This window comes from Lissotriton vulgaris, chromosome 3_2 (assembly GCF_964263255.1).
Source record: "Lissotriton vulgaris chromosome 3_2, aLisVul1.2, whole genome shotgun sequence".
Classification (NCBI taxonomy): Eukaryota; Metazoa; Chordata; class Amphibia; order Caudata; family Salamandridae; genus Lissotriton; species Lissotriton vulgaris.
The window spans coordinates 99362728-99378117 of record NC_141690.1 but is presented as its reverse complement, the minus strand read 5'-3'; the positions used below and the strand labels follow the sequence as shown (position 1 = coordinate 99378117).

The 15390-nt window shown below is 45.8% G+C and overlaps 1 protein-coding gene across 1 annotated transcript in view; it reads left to right on the top strand.

Annotated features, from left to right (window-relative positions):
* NCAPG (non-SMC condensin I complex subunit G) overlaps nt 1-15390 on the top strand; it is a 344632-nt gene that overhangs the window by 243831 nt on the left and 85411 nt on the right. The window contains exon 16 of the mRNA XM_086964047.1: nt 11048-11229. Coding sequence (XP_086820173.1) covers nt 11048-11229 — 182 coding nt within the window. The remainder of the gene's footprint in view (nt 1-11047; nt 11230-15390) is intronic.

The window sequence follows — 15390 nt, the reverse complement described above, 5'->3', positions numbered from 1 at the left end:
CAGGAGAAGGTGGAAATACAAGGGATAAAATACAAACAGACACTTTATGAGACAAAATGAAAAATCATTTATTTTAAGGAAGAACTTGAAAACGTTGCCAAGGATTCACGAACAGAACACAAAAACAACAAAAAAAGAATCAGAAGATGGCGCCCAAAGGTGGTAGCTTCCGCAGGAAGCGTGCCGATGTCACAGGAAGTACACCAGAAGGTGGGACGTCGATGCCCACCTGGGCTACGAAAAAGAAAAGACTAAGTTCCGGACCCAACCACTAGACCGCGGAATAATGCACAGCATAGTGAATCCAGAAAGATCTTCTAGCTGCAAAACTACACCGACAGGTAAGAAACTATTTGTTCTGCAAGGAGAATGCCCTTATGAATCTGAAGCCTATATGGGAACATGAAGCAAAGCTGCATACTGAAGGAAGTCACTGAAGTTCTGCTCAAAGTTGTGGGTGTGAAAGGTTTTCATTGTGGTCCAAGTCTTCCAGTGAGTCAAAGCAGAAGCACAAGGACACCAAGCGGTGCTCATTTCAGTCTCAGCCTGAGAAGTCATGACGACATCAGGTTGCCTCTTGGTCTTATTCCAGTCCCTTACTAAGTTGATTCTGCAGCTGCCCCCGGTGCATACTGAGGTTCCAAGGCCATCTGCAACATCGCAACAGATTTATGCCGTTAAAAAGGCCATGTTCTGTGTTTTTGGCACCCTTCTTGCTTCTACTGGCCTAATTTCGTGACCTAAGGATTCATGGAGGCCTGTTGTTTGCACTTGGCCCACCTGTGTCTCCTGGGCCTGCCTCTGGTTCTGCTCTGATGGCAAGGCTGACTTCTATCTTGCACCAAAATCCATGCTGGTCCCTTTGACTTTAATGCAGGCCAGACACAGTTGGAGGACGGCTCTGCCCCAGTAGTCCTTTTTGACTCGGAACCGAATTCCCCTTGGCCCCGCATTTATTAGACACACTGAGGCAAGAAATGATAGCAAACACTGAAAGTCTGATTCCAGACCAATTGTTTGTATAAAGAGTTTACTTTGTTGTTTTATTTCTAGAACCAAGTGAAACTCCGTTGAAGTTAAATAACCTTTTCAAAAAGCAGCAATACTTTTTAAACACAGTCCGACTTGGTTTGCAAGGCTTTAAACAATGCCTTACAGTGAATGAAAATACTTTTGTATTGAATTAGAAACGATAGACTTTGCAATAGTGCAAGTTAGACTTTTGTATGCAACAGGACAAGAAATGCAATATAAGCTAATGGAAGGAAAGCAGGGTTCGATGTTTGCAAGTAAGTACTTGCCTTACAGTTCCAGTCTCCAGCGGTTTAGCTCAACACTGGGCAAGGACCTGATTCAAGTAAGTACTGCACCACCACCACCAGCAGCTCTGGGACGGGCGGGTGCAGGGTCACTGGGCCCAATGTAATCAATGGAGACTAGGGCCACCTAGGAGAAGTACGGTTTTCAGGTAAGTACCCATGGTTTCAGGGCACAGGCCCCAGGGGTTAGGATCAGCACAGGGGGGCCACAAGACAGCAGCAAAGCCACCCCACCGGTGGCACAGAAGCAGCCGGGTGTAAGGTGCCAATCCGCATCGGGCACCCAATGTATTTGAATGGGGAATCTCAGTTGCACAAAGAGGCTGCAGGCTTGGTCCAGGAGGCTGGACGAAGGTGACCACAGGCTGGGCAGGTCAGTTTGTGTTTTGGGGGAGGTGAAGACACTGTTGTTTGGGCTTCCCACGGCCAAGGGCTGACGTTGCAGGGTTACCTTTTGGTGTCTGGTTTCTTTGTTGGAGCTGGTCACAGGCACCTTTTGAGTTGAGGCTGCAGGTGACTTTGTGGGGTCCAGGAGAGCTTAACCACCGATGGAGACCAGGTCAGGATTGCTGGGGAGATATCACTGAACAGATAAGCCACTTCCTGGGGTTTTTGGAAGTTGCGGACCATGGTACAGGAGTCTTCTTTGCAAGCTCTGGCAACAGGAGACAGGGCGGTAAGACTGAGAGCCAGAGCAGTTGTCTGGGCTGCACGGCGTCGTCTTCTGTCTTCTTAGGTTACAGAAATCATGTCGGCTCTTAGTTTTGCCTGCACCAAAAAACTGTCTCGAATGGCAGGGTGTATGTGTTAGGTGAGGGGTCTCTGAGGGTTGCACAATACATGCTGTAGCCCTCAGAGACGCTCTCTGGTCACAAGGCACTTGATACCAGTGGTACCATCTACGAGAGACTTGTATATTGGCCAGCCAATTGTGAAAATAATGGTACAGTTTTGGAAAAGAACACAGGCCCTGGGAACCTGATTGGCAGGGATCCAAAACACATCCAGACAAAGTGCATTGGAAATGTGGCGAAAAGGTGGTGGTGGTGGTGGTGGGGGGGGGGGGGGGGGGGGGGGGGGGGGGCTTGGGAAGAGAGGGGGGGGGGCTTGGGGAGAGGGGTTTCTGCAACAGTAACCCGTTTTGCCTACATGGACCAGCTGCTCTTTTCCAAATCACATGGTGTGATGAGGTTTCAAAGAGGTTTGACTCATTTGTTTCCTCAAATCCTTTTAATGCTACAGTGGGATCCTCAATTGGTCCTCGGTTTCCTCAAGTGTATGCCATTTGAAGCAATGCACAGCTATTCCCTACATCTCCTGACTGATGACTCTTTCTGGTCTTGGTGATTTTGACTTGTTGCAGGTGCCTTATACCACTTTTCTCCCAGTCAAAATGATATTGTGGACCAAGGCAGCCTTTTTGGCAAAAGTCGCTCTCCCAACGTTCTTTGCTCTCCCTTGCCTCTTGAAAGTGGGGTAGGGACCACCATTTGCTAGACCCCAGGTGAGAAATGTGGTTGTTGGTTGAGGGGGTGAAATCCTAATCTAGCATCACCCGCAATCCTAGTCAGTGGGAACTTCAAAAAGTCACTGAATTAGCCTGTGGTTAACCCTCTGGTAGCTTGGCACACAGGAAGTCAGGCTTAGCATACAGGCAAAGTATAAAATAAATATTTATGCAGCACAAACAGTAATAAAGTGAACCACAACACTAGAAAAATCCTGCACTAATTTAGAAAATTAGAGTACGTTTTACCAAATTATGTGACAACAAAACATCAAAAACCCAATCGGTGGCACCAGAGTTATGAATGTTCAAAGTTTAAAGTGGAAAATGGCGCCTAAAAGATCAAAGTGCCAACTGTGGACATCTATTTGTGCAAGACCTGGGGCAAAGTCGAAAATTATGGCACACCGCGATGGACTCTGGGTCAGATACACAATGTGAATTAGGCCTGGTCTCTACTTACCTTTGGACTTTGAAGAATTTTTAAAGAAAAATGTTGAAGTAGGTAAAGATCTGTAGCATAAAGCAGCGGGTGGTGTTCGAGGAGGAGGCGTTCTCTTCGGGGAGATGCTGGAAAAAGTTGTGTTGAAGATTTGCTCATTCGGACTTAGTCTCTTACGTTAGAAGTCAAATATCTCCAGTGGGATGAAATGGAAAGCTGTAACGATGAGGGTTCCATGAGGCTGCATAGCCTTCCTGCGAGGAGCGGCTGAACAGTATTTGTTGCTATGGAGGATAACGTAATGGTAGCTGCCACGAAGTCAGGCTGACTGCCAATGCACCTTGGGCAGTTTGGCGAGCAGATAGGTTTACTAGGTTCTCATAGCACTTTACAGCAGAAAATGTTTGAAGTCCCAAGTTTTGTATTTGAGCTATCTGGGCACCTTTAGCACTATGTCCGAGGGTGCAGGGCTGGAGGAGCACCACTTGGAGTGCCAGAACTCAATCAAGTTGGGTTCAAGTACGGGTTCAGGATGGTTGGAGCCTTCTCTGTCTCCAAGGCTCTGATCAGGATGCCAGCCAACTTGCCCTTGGATTCACTCTGGAATTCTTGGGTTCTGTAGGAAAGCAGGTCTTAAGAGCAATCCCCTGAAGTACACAGCAGGGCATTCCTCTGGGAGTCCTTCCGCAGGTCTATGAGTAAACTAAAAGATGGGTCTGAGAGTCCCATGTTTATACCTGGTGGCCCCTTTGAAGTGGAAGAAGCTTCTAGAGTTTTCACCCTACAGTAGTGTCTAGAATGTCCTGCCTCCCATCCCTGGTCCCAGTCTGTCGCCAGGCACTATAGGCTAGTGTATAGATCTTTGAATGTGAGCTGAAGCAGTGACTTTGAAATTTAAGTGGGTTAGTGACCCCCCGCCTCAGCCCCCAATCCTGCCTTGGATGCTCCATCCTACAAACACCCAGGCTCTTTATTGTGTGGCTGTCTGGGAGGAATACACAAAGGCCAACTGTACCTAGTCGTTTGATTCAAGGAAAACTCTGTAGACACCGAATGTCTAGGGCATGGAAGTGCCAATTTTCAAACAGTGGGGTTTTCAGAATTGTGACACAAAATCTGACTACCATTACAGAGGATTTACTTTAAATCCCAATTCCCTAGACACCCTATGTGACTTTTCTACCTGCTAAAAAACAAACGTTTTCACTTATTAAATGTAATAAGGTACCCCAGTGCTTCTTATGGAAGAATTAGGCCCCACATTTGTCAAAAACAAATTTGTGATTCTTGCACCAGTACCGTTAAAAGTTAAGTTTACATGTCCAACTTTTTAAATATAATGCACCCTGCCCTATGGGTTTTTTAGGGCCGACCATGGGGTGTCTTATATGTAAATGGAGATTTAGGCTTGACAAAAGGTTTATTTTGGCAAGTCAAATTGGCTGTTTAAACCTGCTCACAGGCTGCAATGGCAGGTCTGAGATCTATTTTAAGATGGGTGGCACAATAAGTGCTGCAGACCCACTAGTAGCATCTGATGTACTCGCCCTCGGTATATGGTATACCACTTTACCAGAGACTTATAAGTAAATAAATAGGCCAATCTGGTGTAATTCAATTTTACCATGTTTTATGGAGCGAGCACTAGCACTTTAGCACTAATTAGAAGTGAAGAGCACAGAGTCCCGAGGTCGCCAAAAACTAGTTCCGATAACGAGGGTGTGGAAGTGCAAGCAAAAGGTTTAGAGGTTACCTTGCTGAGATGGCCAAGTCCAACATCCCAAAAGGCTTTAAGCTTTTACATTGATCGTACCAAAGACCATTGGGTGAATGAGAAGCGGTTTGTGGGGTTCTTTGAGGCAAAGAAAGGCAAGGCATTGCAGAAACGGTCTTGGTCAAGCTGGATAGTCCTCTACTTTAAGATCTGCTACGCAATGTCCAAGAAGCAGCCTCTGGAAGAGGTGAAGGCCCCTTCCACCAGGGCAAAGGCTGCGATCCAAAGTGCTGCCATTTGGAGTGGCTGTCCTTGACCTCTGTCAGGCAGTGATGTAGTAGTCAGTAAACACTTTCGCAAAGCACTACTGCCTTGACAGCCAGGTCGAACAGGACGACGAACAGCATTTGTCCGTTCATTCCAGCAAAACCTTTTGGTATGAGCCATTCCACAGACCCACCACCTTGAAGTGGTACTGCTTTGGTATCTATTCCAAAGTTGGGGAATCTGTGGTTAGAAGTACCCCTTATATTAAGTTGCTAACTTTCTGTAAGCCTCTTTCTTTTGGATATTCTAATCTCAGATTCCTCCCCACCCTCCCGCCTTCTCATTCTGTGAAATGGTCTCTTTTTCTGTTTATAAAGGTCCCAAATTCGAGATCTGCACACTACCTCTGGTTTTTGTTTGACTCTGTGTCTGAGGATAACAACTGTAAGGAGCTGGCTCTGTATATGATATTGTCACTATGTGGTAATACTGTGCACAGAGTCCAGGGGCTCTCTGAAAGTGTACAGGGCTCAATGTAAAACCCAAAGTGTTCTACTAGTGGTTGTGTGAGCAAGCATTCTTAGGCCTAACACAGAGGAGTGTAAGAAATGTATTGCACAACATTGATCAATAATGGACAAACGACTAACAAAGGAGATCCAAACCAATGTTGGGAAAATATATTTTGTATTTCATTTTAAGACCAAGATCTTCGCAATAAAGTAAGTGTGTTTTGAAATAAAAATACTTTGCACTTTCAAAAGTTAACACAAAATAATTTCAGAACAGTTCAATGTTATCCTATGGGAAAACAATATAGCGGTTAAACAGGTAAGTTTCACACTTACAGTTCCAGTCTTCAGGACCAAAGGTCAGCAAGAGCAAAGGGTCAGGTGAGTACCAGAACTGCACCAACAGCTGCAGCCGGGTGCCGAGGTCAAATTCCGAGTTCGGCCCAATGAGTTTCAATGGAGACAGGGGATACCGGAGCCACACTGGAAAGTAGATTGGTTGCAGGGGCCAAGTTTTAGGGGTTTAGGACCAGCACGGGGGAGCAGAGCAGCACCACACCACATACCCCACCAGCGGCACTGGGGCGGCCGGATTTAGGGTGCATAATAACCGTCGGGCCCCAATCCTTTTCCATACAGTTTCTTCTTTTGAGAAACCGACTGCAGGTGTCGCATCACAGGTTGCAGGAGGGAGACCAACCACAGCAGAGGTAAGTAGAGGTGTAGGGGGCACCATCGGTTCAGCTCACCTAGGCCCAGGGGCTTCAGGTGCAGGGCTGCTGTAGGAAAGTAGGATCCTTCTAGCATGGTTAGCCCCCACTTTTGCCTGGGGTCATTGTGTTTTGGACTAGTCCGACGGATCCTGCTAATCAGGACTCCAATCTCTGTGCTTTCTACCTAAATTTGACTATGGTAAGCACTTTGGTACCTTCCTAATTGAATGGTAGTGTACCCTTCTAAGTCCCTAGTATATGGTACCAAGCTACCCTGGACATAAGTACACTAGGGGTCTCCCATGGGCTGGAGCATGTATTATGCCACCCATGAGAGACCACTCAAATTGTGACAGCAGGCCTGCCATTGCAGCCTATGTTAGTCGGAGCTAGCACCACTCGCCAAAGATAATAGTTTCCTTATATCTGAGATCTGAAAGAGATATATGTAGTTCTAGATACCTTACATGTAGAATTACCCCCGGACGTCAGACTGGATCCAGAGAATGTTTTCGTAGCAGTACCCCTGCGTGTCGGTAGGTGGCGTCGGTTGACTCTGTCCATTGTCACGTCGTGGTAGCTGGGATGACGTCACAGTGTCTACTTAAACGCCACTCCTGCGCGCAGATGTCAGTTCTTTCTTTTTCAGCACCTGCCAGAGCAGATCCGGGGAGAGCATGCCCGTAGTAATTTTTTTACTACACTTTTTAGACTTTGTCAACCTCTTTTTTTGAGTCTTTGACTCCTGGTGCACAAGGGATATCCTATCACAAGCTGATGTCAATCACCGATCCCCACCTTGTGTGCCTCTGTCTGGAGTGCGACCACAACCCGAACTCGTGCTCCGGCTACCGGGCCATAAATCCGAAGTCTTTGCGGGAGCGTTCCCGAAAGCTCTTCGAGGTCCGGCAGTCTGCTCCGCGTCATTCAAGGTCCTAGGCGAGAGGAATGTCTCTGGACCGGTCAGGGAGCTACCACCACTCTTCTTCGAAGTCTTCGCACTCATCGGGTGAGTTGAAGCACAAAAAGAAGACTAAGAAGCATAGTCGCTCTTTGCCTTCTCCCCGTCAGTCGGCCAACGCGATGCAGGACCAACAGCGTCGTCACTCTCCAGCTCCTTCTTCGGAGCCCACTCCTGGAACGGCTCCATGCTTCCCTCCCTTTCCCAGAGACGGAGCTTCCACTGCCCAGCTTTGAGCTTTTTACGAAGCGCTTCACAGCCAATCTGTGAAGATTTTCGTTTGTCCTTTAGAGGTGTTTCTAAATTTCAATGGGCCAGTGAATGAGTATGGGATCTCCATGTCTCTGTTTTACCTAGGGCTAGGAATCCTATTAAACGGATAACCATTTGTTTGCCTAGTCGGAAGATATTGATATTTTGTGAATTTGTCGCTCTAATTCTCCTCATGTGAGCTAAAATCTGTTTAGTGTGTTGGTGTTGCAGCAGCTTAAAGATCATAGGTTGTGGGGAAGACATGTTTTAGGTTTAAAAGCTGGGACTCTACGAGCTTTTTTGATCTCAAAATCTTTGGTGAAAGAAATTTGAAGAGCTTTGGTAATCCACCAGATTAAGAAGTCTGCCGTTGTTTTTGATGAATTCTCAATTCTTCTGGTAGTCCAATAATACGCAAGCTGCTTCTCCGATTGTGGTCTTCAAGTTCAGTTATTTCACATTTAAGATATGACATTGAACGTTCTAGTCCTTGTATGTGTTTGGATTGCCTGTTCTAGTCTTCCACTGAGCTAATTCTTGATTCAGCATTTGATTTTCATGTTAAGTCTTTAAAGTCATTGCGTATTCCAGCAACTTCAATCTGTAGAAGATCAGTGTTTGTCTTGTTGCTTTGGGCTATATCATGTTCACTTTTTTTAAGATGATGTTTAGTGTGGACGAAGTGTCCCAATTCTTTCATTGGGGACTCTGGAATGGGGGGAGATTGTTTAGAGCTTTTAAGGTTTGCTTTGGTTTATTTCTCTTTCATGTTTACTTCCTTGAGTTGGCCATTGCAGATGTCTGTAGGAGGCATGTAAGCTTTTAGCGTGTTGAATTGGTCTGGTACTAATGTTTATTCGGTAGAGCATGGCGTTTGTAGACGTGATTTTGGGATACAGATCCAGGACATAACGGAACAACACTTGAGCCGATATCAGTGTCTATGGGATGTGCAGAATCCAGTTTTTGATAGTATGGAGCCTGCAATTATTGAATCCACTGACTTGGGTGGAGTGACCGTGTTCATAGGGTGAGCTTCTGATTGCAGTATATAACTGGCCGTATAGCTGACTTTGCGGCTAAGTACACTGTGAAAGATTAATCGCGTATTTTTTTCACTGATGTAGGCAGTGCTAGTTGTGGTGAGCAAAGTGCAGGGGGCGGAAGGAGGGTGTCGTGTTTTATTCAACCGATATCTCGATCAATCTGGATTGTAAACCGCACTACTCACCCGTGAGGGTTTCAAGGTCCGGTGGGTTGTGCGGGAAGAGCCAGGTCTTGAGGTCCTTTCTGAATAGGTGCAGTGTCTGGCTTTGTCTGATGCTGAAGGGGAGTTTGTTCTAGGACTTGGCCGCGATGTAGGAGAAGGATCTGCCACCCGATCTGGGGGGACTTGGCTAGGGCTATGTCGGCGGAGCAGAGGTTCCTCTTTGGGATGTGTAAGGAGATTCCTTTGTTGAGGTATTGAGGTCCGGTGTTAAGGAGTGATTTGTAGGAGTATGTGAGAAGTTTGAAGGTTATTCTTTTTTCCACAGGGAGACAGTGGCGGTCACAGAGGTGCTGGGAGAGGTGGTCCTGTCGTGGGTTGTTAAGGACAGTCTGGCTGCGGCGTTCTGGACGGTCTGGAGTTTGTGAAGGAATGTTTTGTTGATTCCGGTAAGAGTGCATTTCCGCAGTCCTGTCTCCTGGTGAATGAGTGGGTGACTGTCATCCTGGAGTCGGGAGTGGGGATCCATTTGAAGGTCTTGCGGAGTATACGGAGGGTGTTGAAGCAGGTGGAGGACACAGCATTGATCTGGTGGTTCATGGTGAGTGAGGACTCGAGTAGGATGCCGAGGTTGCAGGCGTGGTCCGTAGGGGTGGGTGGGTTTCCAAGGGCAGAGGGCCATGAGGTGTCACCCGTGAGGAGGGGGTGGACCCGAGGATGAGGACTTCCGTTTTCTCCGAGTTGAGCTTCAGGCAGCTGCTGCTCATCCAGGATGCAACGTCCTTCATTCCTTCTTGGAAACTATGTCTGGTGAGTTTGAGTTCCTTGGGGAGGGAGAGGGTGAGCTGGGTGTCATCGGCGTAAGATACTTTGTTGAGTCCGTGTTTTCTGACAATGGTGGCAAGGCGAGCCATGTAGATGTTGTAGAGCGTGGGGCTGAGGGAGGATCCTTGGGGTACTCTGCATATGATCTCTGTGAGCTCGAAGAGGAAGGGCAGGAGTCTTATTCTTTGTGTTCTGCCTGAGAGAAAAGATCAAAACCAGTCAAAGGCAGTCCCCTGCATACCGGCCTCATGGAGGCTGGCGGCTAATGTGTGGTGGGAGATGATGTTGAAGGCTGCTGAGAGGTGTAGTAGTATTAGGGCTGCAGTGGGTGGTTGTAATTCGGACAGCATCAGCATTTGGGCTTTATTCATCTAATCACTAGTGGAAGGTAGCTGAGTGAACAGCAGTTAAGAACACCTGCTTATTCCACATATGACTGTTTTTGCCATATGACTTGTACGGGCGTTGCTTAGCCTTCCTAAGCGACCTTGCACTCATTGTAGTAAAACTGCTGCCCAGGAGCAGTCAGGTTTTGTCCGTCGTTGTTTATTAGAGCATTGTACTTTCGCTCCGGGCGCTATTTTGTCCTGCACTCCCACAATAGTCTGGCTTGTTTCACTACTTTGCCACTGCAGGAGACAGGCTGTTCAGGGATCAGCCATGTAATAGGCGGCTCCCGCCGGCCTCAAACACCCCTGCCGCATGGTTTTGTACTGCAGGAGCGTCAAAGTGCGCAACAGGTCATGCTGAAGATTTGGGTGCATGCTGCCATTTTGGCTGCGTGCCCTACCTGTTCAGTCCTGAGCACGTCAAAACAGAAGGCTTTCTTGGGTCTTGGAGCTCTGGAGATGACTTCTGCCGGTTTTCGACATCTTTACCCTGTGAAAGTCTCAAATTGGGTGTAGCTGGCTGTGTTGGGCCAGAGTGCATGCTGAAAGCTCGCCGCCATCTAAAAGCACGCCAAGCCATTCCTCCTGAAGTTGTAAATTTTGAATAGTTAAATATTTGGCTTGTATATGAATAAATAAAAAAGAAACCGGTGGGAATAGAGGGGAAATGCTTCCTCTCTGCCCTCTAGAGATCATCATAACCTACCTGGGTAAGCTGCAAGGCAAACTGGAAGAAAAGTAGGTACTTTCCACTCATTTCATTGTTCGTTATCCATTTTTCTAATTGACGCACATACTTCACAAGGGCTTGTGACAAAATCAACAGTCACTTATTAATACTTGATGATGCTGATATATTTCTTTTTTGGTACATTGATACGCTAGTGTTAAAGTTAATGTTAATAAAAGTTCTGTTTTGCTCTTTGACTGTCTCCTAAGGTTTCCGAACTTAGGACGGAAGCTGCAGAAGGGCTGGCAAAATTGATGTTCTCCGGAAGGCTTATAAGTGCCAAACTGCTACAGCGCCTTGTATTACTGTGGTATAATCCTGTGACAGAAGATGACACTCGGCTCAGGCATTGTTTAGGAGTATTTTTCCCCATTTATGCATATGCAAATAGGTAATGATTTTCTTTATTTTGCCAGTATATTTTCTATTGTTTCACACACTCCTAAAAGTGTGGTTGTGAATTTATTAAAAGCATATGTAGTAAATATTTAAGATTTTCTTAATGTTTACATTTTTTTCAGATGAGGTAAAAACCTAGAAAGTTCATTAGAGTATTGGCAATAATTTTTTACCTAATTTGATAAAGTATTACTGACCGATTTATATGAATCATGATTACAGTACATCCTGTGTTCAGCTAACTAATAAAGGACATGTCTGGCTGAGGAAAAAGATAATTGTGAAGCACAGGTATTAAACATAGCAATGAAAACCACACATACTTGTAAACAGTTCTTCAGTTTAAGCTGGGGCACCCTCTTGCTTCTCAAATAGCCACCGTCCAGATTATTCTGTATCTATTGGGTGAATGCATGCGTTCTACCTCTCTCCCTCTTGTCCCCACTTTGTGTTGCCCCTCACCACTGATGGGAAACGCAGGACAGCAGAGATCTTTTTCCGGGGTGTGGCTGAAGTGCTGGTTTTAAGAGCTGTTTATCTCCTGCGTTCCACATATTGCATGAAAGCACACACTTTGGCACACAAAGGCCTAAGGCTCGTAAATATGCTCTCTGGAGTACTGTAGAGTAGAGGACCAAATAAGTGATTCATATGGAAAGTAAGTTAGGCCTTGAAGTGTTTCTGTTGAAATTCTTACTTTTCCATGTTCCATCTAAATTCTGCTCAGAGTTTCCGGGTTAAAAGTATAAACGTGTCTTGCATTTCTATAGTGCAGACCTAGAAAAGACAGCAGAGTGTAATTGGAGCGATAGCTGGGTTATGGACAGTTATTGCATTGTGATGTTGTGTTCTTTAAAGAATTTAGTCAATGTTTTCCAAAAGTAGAGTAGCATTTTGGGCATTCCTGATGGATATGTGTGGGGGGGGCTGCCCTTCTGACTTATTCGGTTTGTTTTTGACACTTCTTAGTTTTCAGTCTGATGGTGGCCTGGCTACGAGTGTGCTGAGCACCAGCAGAGATGGTGAGCTTTTTCCAAAGATAAGCAGGGTGTTGGTTGTGATGGCTTTGTAAATTATGCAGCAGGTTTTGAAGATGGTTCAGGCTGGCAAAGGGAGTCCGTGGAGTTCCATCAGGATGAGAGTGATGTGATGCCATTTCTTCATGCCCCGGATAAGAAGTGCTGCAACGTGTAGGATGCCTCAAACTGGAGCCAATGTCGAGCCATCAAGGCCATGAAGAATGGTGTTGTCATCCACTGGCGAGAGTGTGCACGCTTTCTGGAGAAACGGATTCCATTTTTATTGGAATACAAGGTATCTCTGTTTCCTTCCGGGTCAGGCAGGAGTCCATGGTGAATTTAATTGACTTGGCATTTGGTGAAAATTGGGATTTGAAACTGAAGGTTTGTGCAATTGAGGCAAGTTGTATTGTTTCTTGCTTGTTCTTTGCAAATAACAGTAATTCTTTCTTTGTGGTGTTGAGCTTCACTGGACATCCAGGTCTGGATGATGTGCAGGCAGTGTTTGTGGAGTTGGATATCTGAAGCATAGGAGATTTTAAGTAGAGTTGTTTCTCCTCTGTATATTGGTGAGTCTTGATTCTGTTGTCTGTCAAAAGAACAGCAAGTGGCTCTATGTAGAACACTGGGGAACTCTGCAGGTGTTATCTTTTGGTACTTGGAGGTACCCATGTGAACCAACTGGTGTTGGTTTGAAGGGTAGGGGGAGACCCAGTGAAGGACATTGCTGGTGAATCCCATTTGAGACACCAGGATGCGTATGAGTGTGAGAATGGTTGACTGTGTTGAAGGGTACTGAGTGGCATAGCAATATCAGAAGGTAGGTGTCATCTTACAATGTGGTCAGGAGGCTATAGTCTACAGTATGTAGGGTGGTGGTATCCATGTGATCTGAAGCCAGCCTGGTAGTCGTGCAACAGATGGTTATCATTGATATTATCTTGCATATACTTCTGTTTGAATGATCTTGCTGATGAATGGTAGGTGAGTGATGGGATTGCGGGAAACATGCCCTGAGTGAGGAAGGCTTTGGCAGTGTTGAGTAGGGGTGACCCGGCATACCCAGAGAGGAAGATTTGATAACCAACAAGGGTAAGACATCTTCTTCATATCAAATGGTTTTGAGGGAGATGAACATCTCAGCGAGATCTGCGATAGATAGGCCTTTAAAGGCTGACCATTGCAGTATTCTAAGGGAATGGGGTGTGTGTAAGATATAAAGCTGGCTTGGTGCTATCTGCGCATCTGTATTTTTTCCACTAATGAAGAGATTGATGGCATTGCCCTCTTCTATTGGAGCGAGTAGTAGGTAAGTCTGGCATGCTTTGTCTTGAAGTGTTCTGCGTCTGTTGATGGTTGAATTGATGGTGTTAGTATACAACTTTGTGCAGCACCCAGATAGCTCTTCATTTCAGCAAAAGCAAAGATACTTTGTACCATGAGGTTATCAGAAGTTTTGTTTTTCTTCCATTTCCTTTTTTGCCTGGGGATGGATTGTTCGTCAGCAAGGTATTTGGAGTACCAGGGTGTTGAAGACTTCGGCTTGCACTTGCATGTTTCAGTTGGAGCATGGATGTTCACATAGTGTTTGAACGTGTTGGAGTCAGACATGAAGTTGATTGGGGTGAGGGATGAGTTCAAACATTAGTTTGTCTATGAAGAAGTCTGAAGCATCTGAATGTTTAGTTTTCTCTTTTTTTATTGACATTGGTTTATTGGTAGAACGTTCAGCAGGGAGATAGGGGTGGCAAAGTGGTCGGTCCAGTCCAGGGACATGAATGGCTTGCAGGGGATTTTTGGTGAAGTTAAGATAAGGTCTCGGATGTTGCCTTTGGAATGTGTTGGCTGTGTGCGATACCCTTGACCCTCCGGGTAGGTCGCTTCGCCGCCGCTGCAGCGCCACCGGTACCTGTGACCGCCTGTGACCTCACCCTGCCAGCCGCCTGCTCTGCTGCCTCGCTCCGGGTCCCCTCCTGGGAGACCCCCCTGTGTGTCTGCTGCCCTCTTTTCTTTTGTATCCCCTGTGACCTCCTGCCAGCCGCCTGCTCTGCTGCCTCCCTCATTCAGTGGCTACCCAGTCCTAGCTTCCATAGGCATTACAACATAACATAATTTACTGACACTTTCACTGTTCGATGTCTGTTTTGATGGTTATTTCAAATTGCGATTGACATTTCAGAAAATCATGGGGCTGAGAGGACTGACCCAAGGCCCCTTTCTAAGTTCTTCATTATTATTATTTTTTTCCCATGTATTTGTTGTAGTTTTGTTTGCAAAAGCTCATGAAAACAGGCAAATCGGTCTATAGCCAGGCCTAAAAACGTATAGGTGGATTGGAATAGATATCCTATATAGACAGGTGCACAGGTCAAAATGTTTGTATTCCATATTGTGTTCATTTTTGAAGTTATATCTCAGGACTTCATCAGGTCTTGAAATATAATCATGGATTTATTATCAACAAACCTTACCAAAAACAGTAAGGGATAACCACACCAACTCCAATTTATTAGATGCTATATTAATACCTATGCCAAAGAAACCCACCTTAATGTTCGGCTGGTAAAACTGCCATTTCTTAATACATACAGTGGGAACCTTCCTAGCATGTGATCCCAGAGGCTACACACAACATATATTCTTATCATGCTTCTATCACTTGGAGACTAGGCCTCATGAATGTCTGGGACAATGCAGAAGTTAGGAAGCCTCTGTTCAATTGAAATAAACACATCAGTGCAATGCCTATTTACTTTGGTCATTGTTAACACATGACAAGCCCCTGCATAGTAAACCGATGTGCACACCTGCCCTAAGTGACACTGGGGTCCTTATTTTTATTTGTTGGCCCTGCACATGCACAATCCAGCATGGACGCCTAGGCATAAAATTGACCTTGAGACCCAAAGCCCTGCCTCTGAGGTCTGGAGGGGCACTAAACATATCCTCTGTAGCCGACACAATGTTACATTTGGAACATGGGCTGTGAGCTGTGGTGGCCGCATGGTATTTTTTAATCCAAAGTACTGGACAGGACTTTTTACCTGATTCAAAGTGAGAACTTGATGCCTAGAATCTATTAGATGTGAAGGTCTGCCTACGTGTCATACCCAGTCCCTGCACAGACATCCATC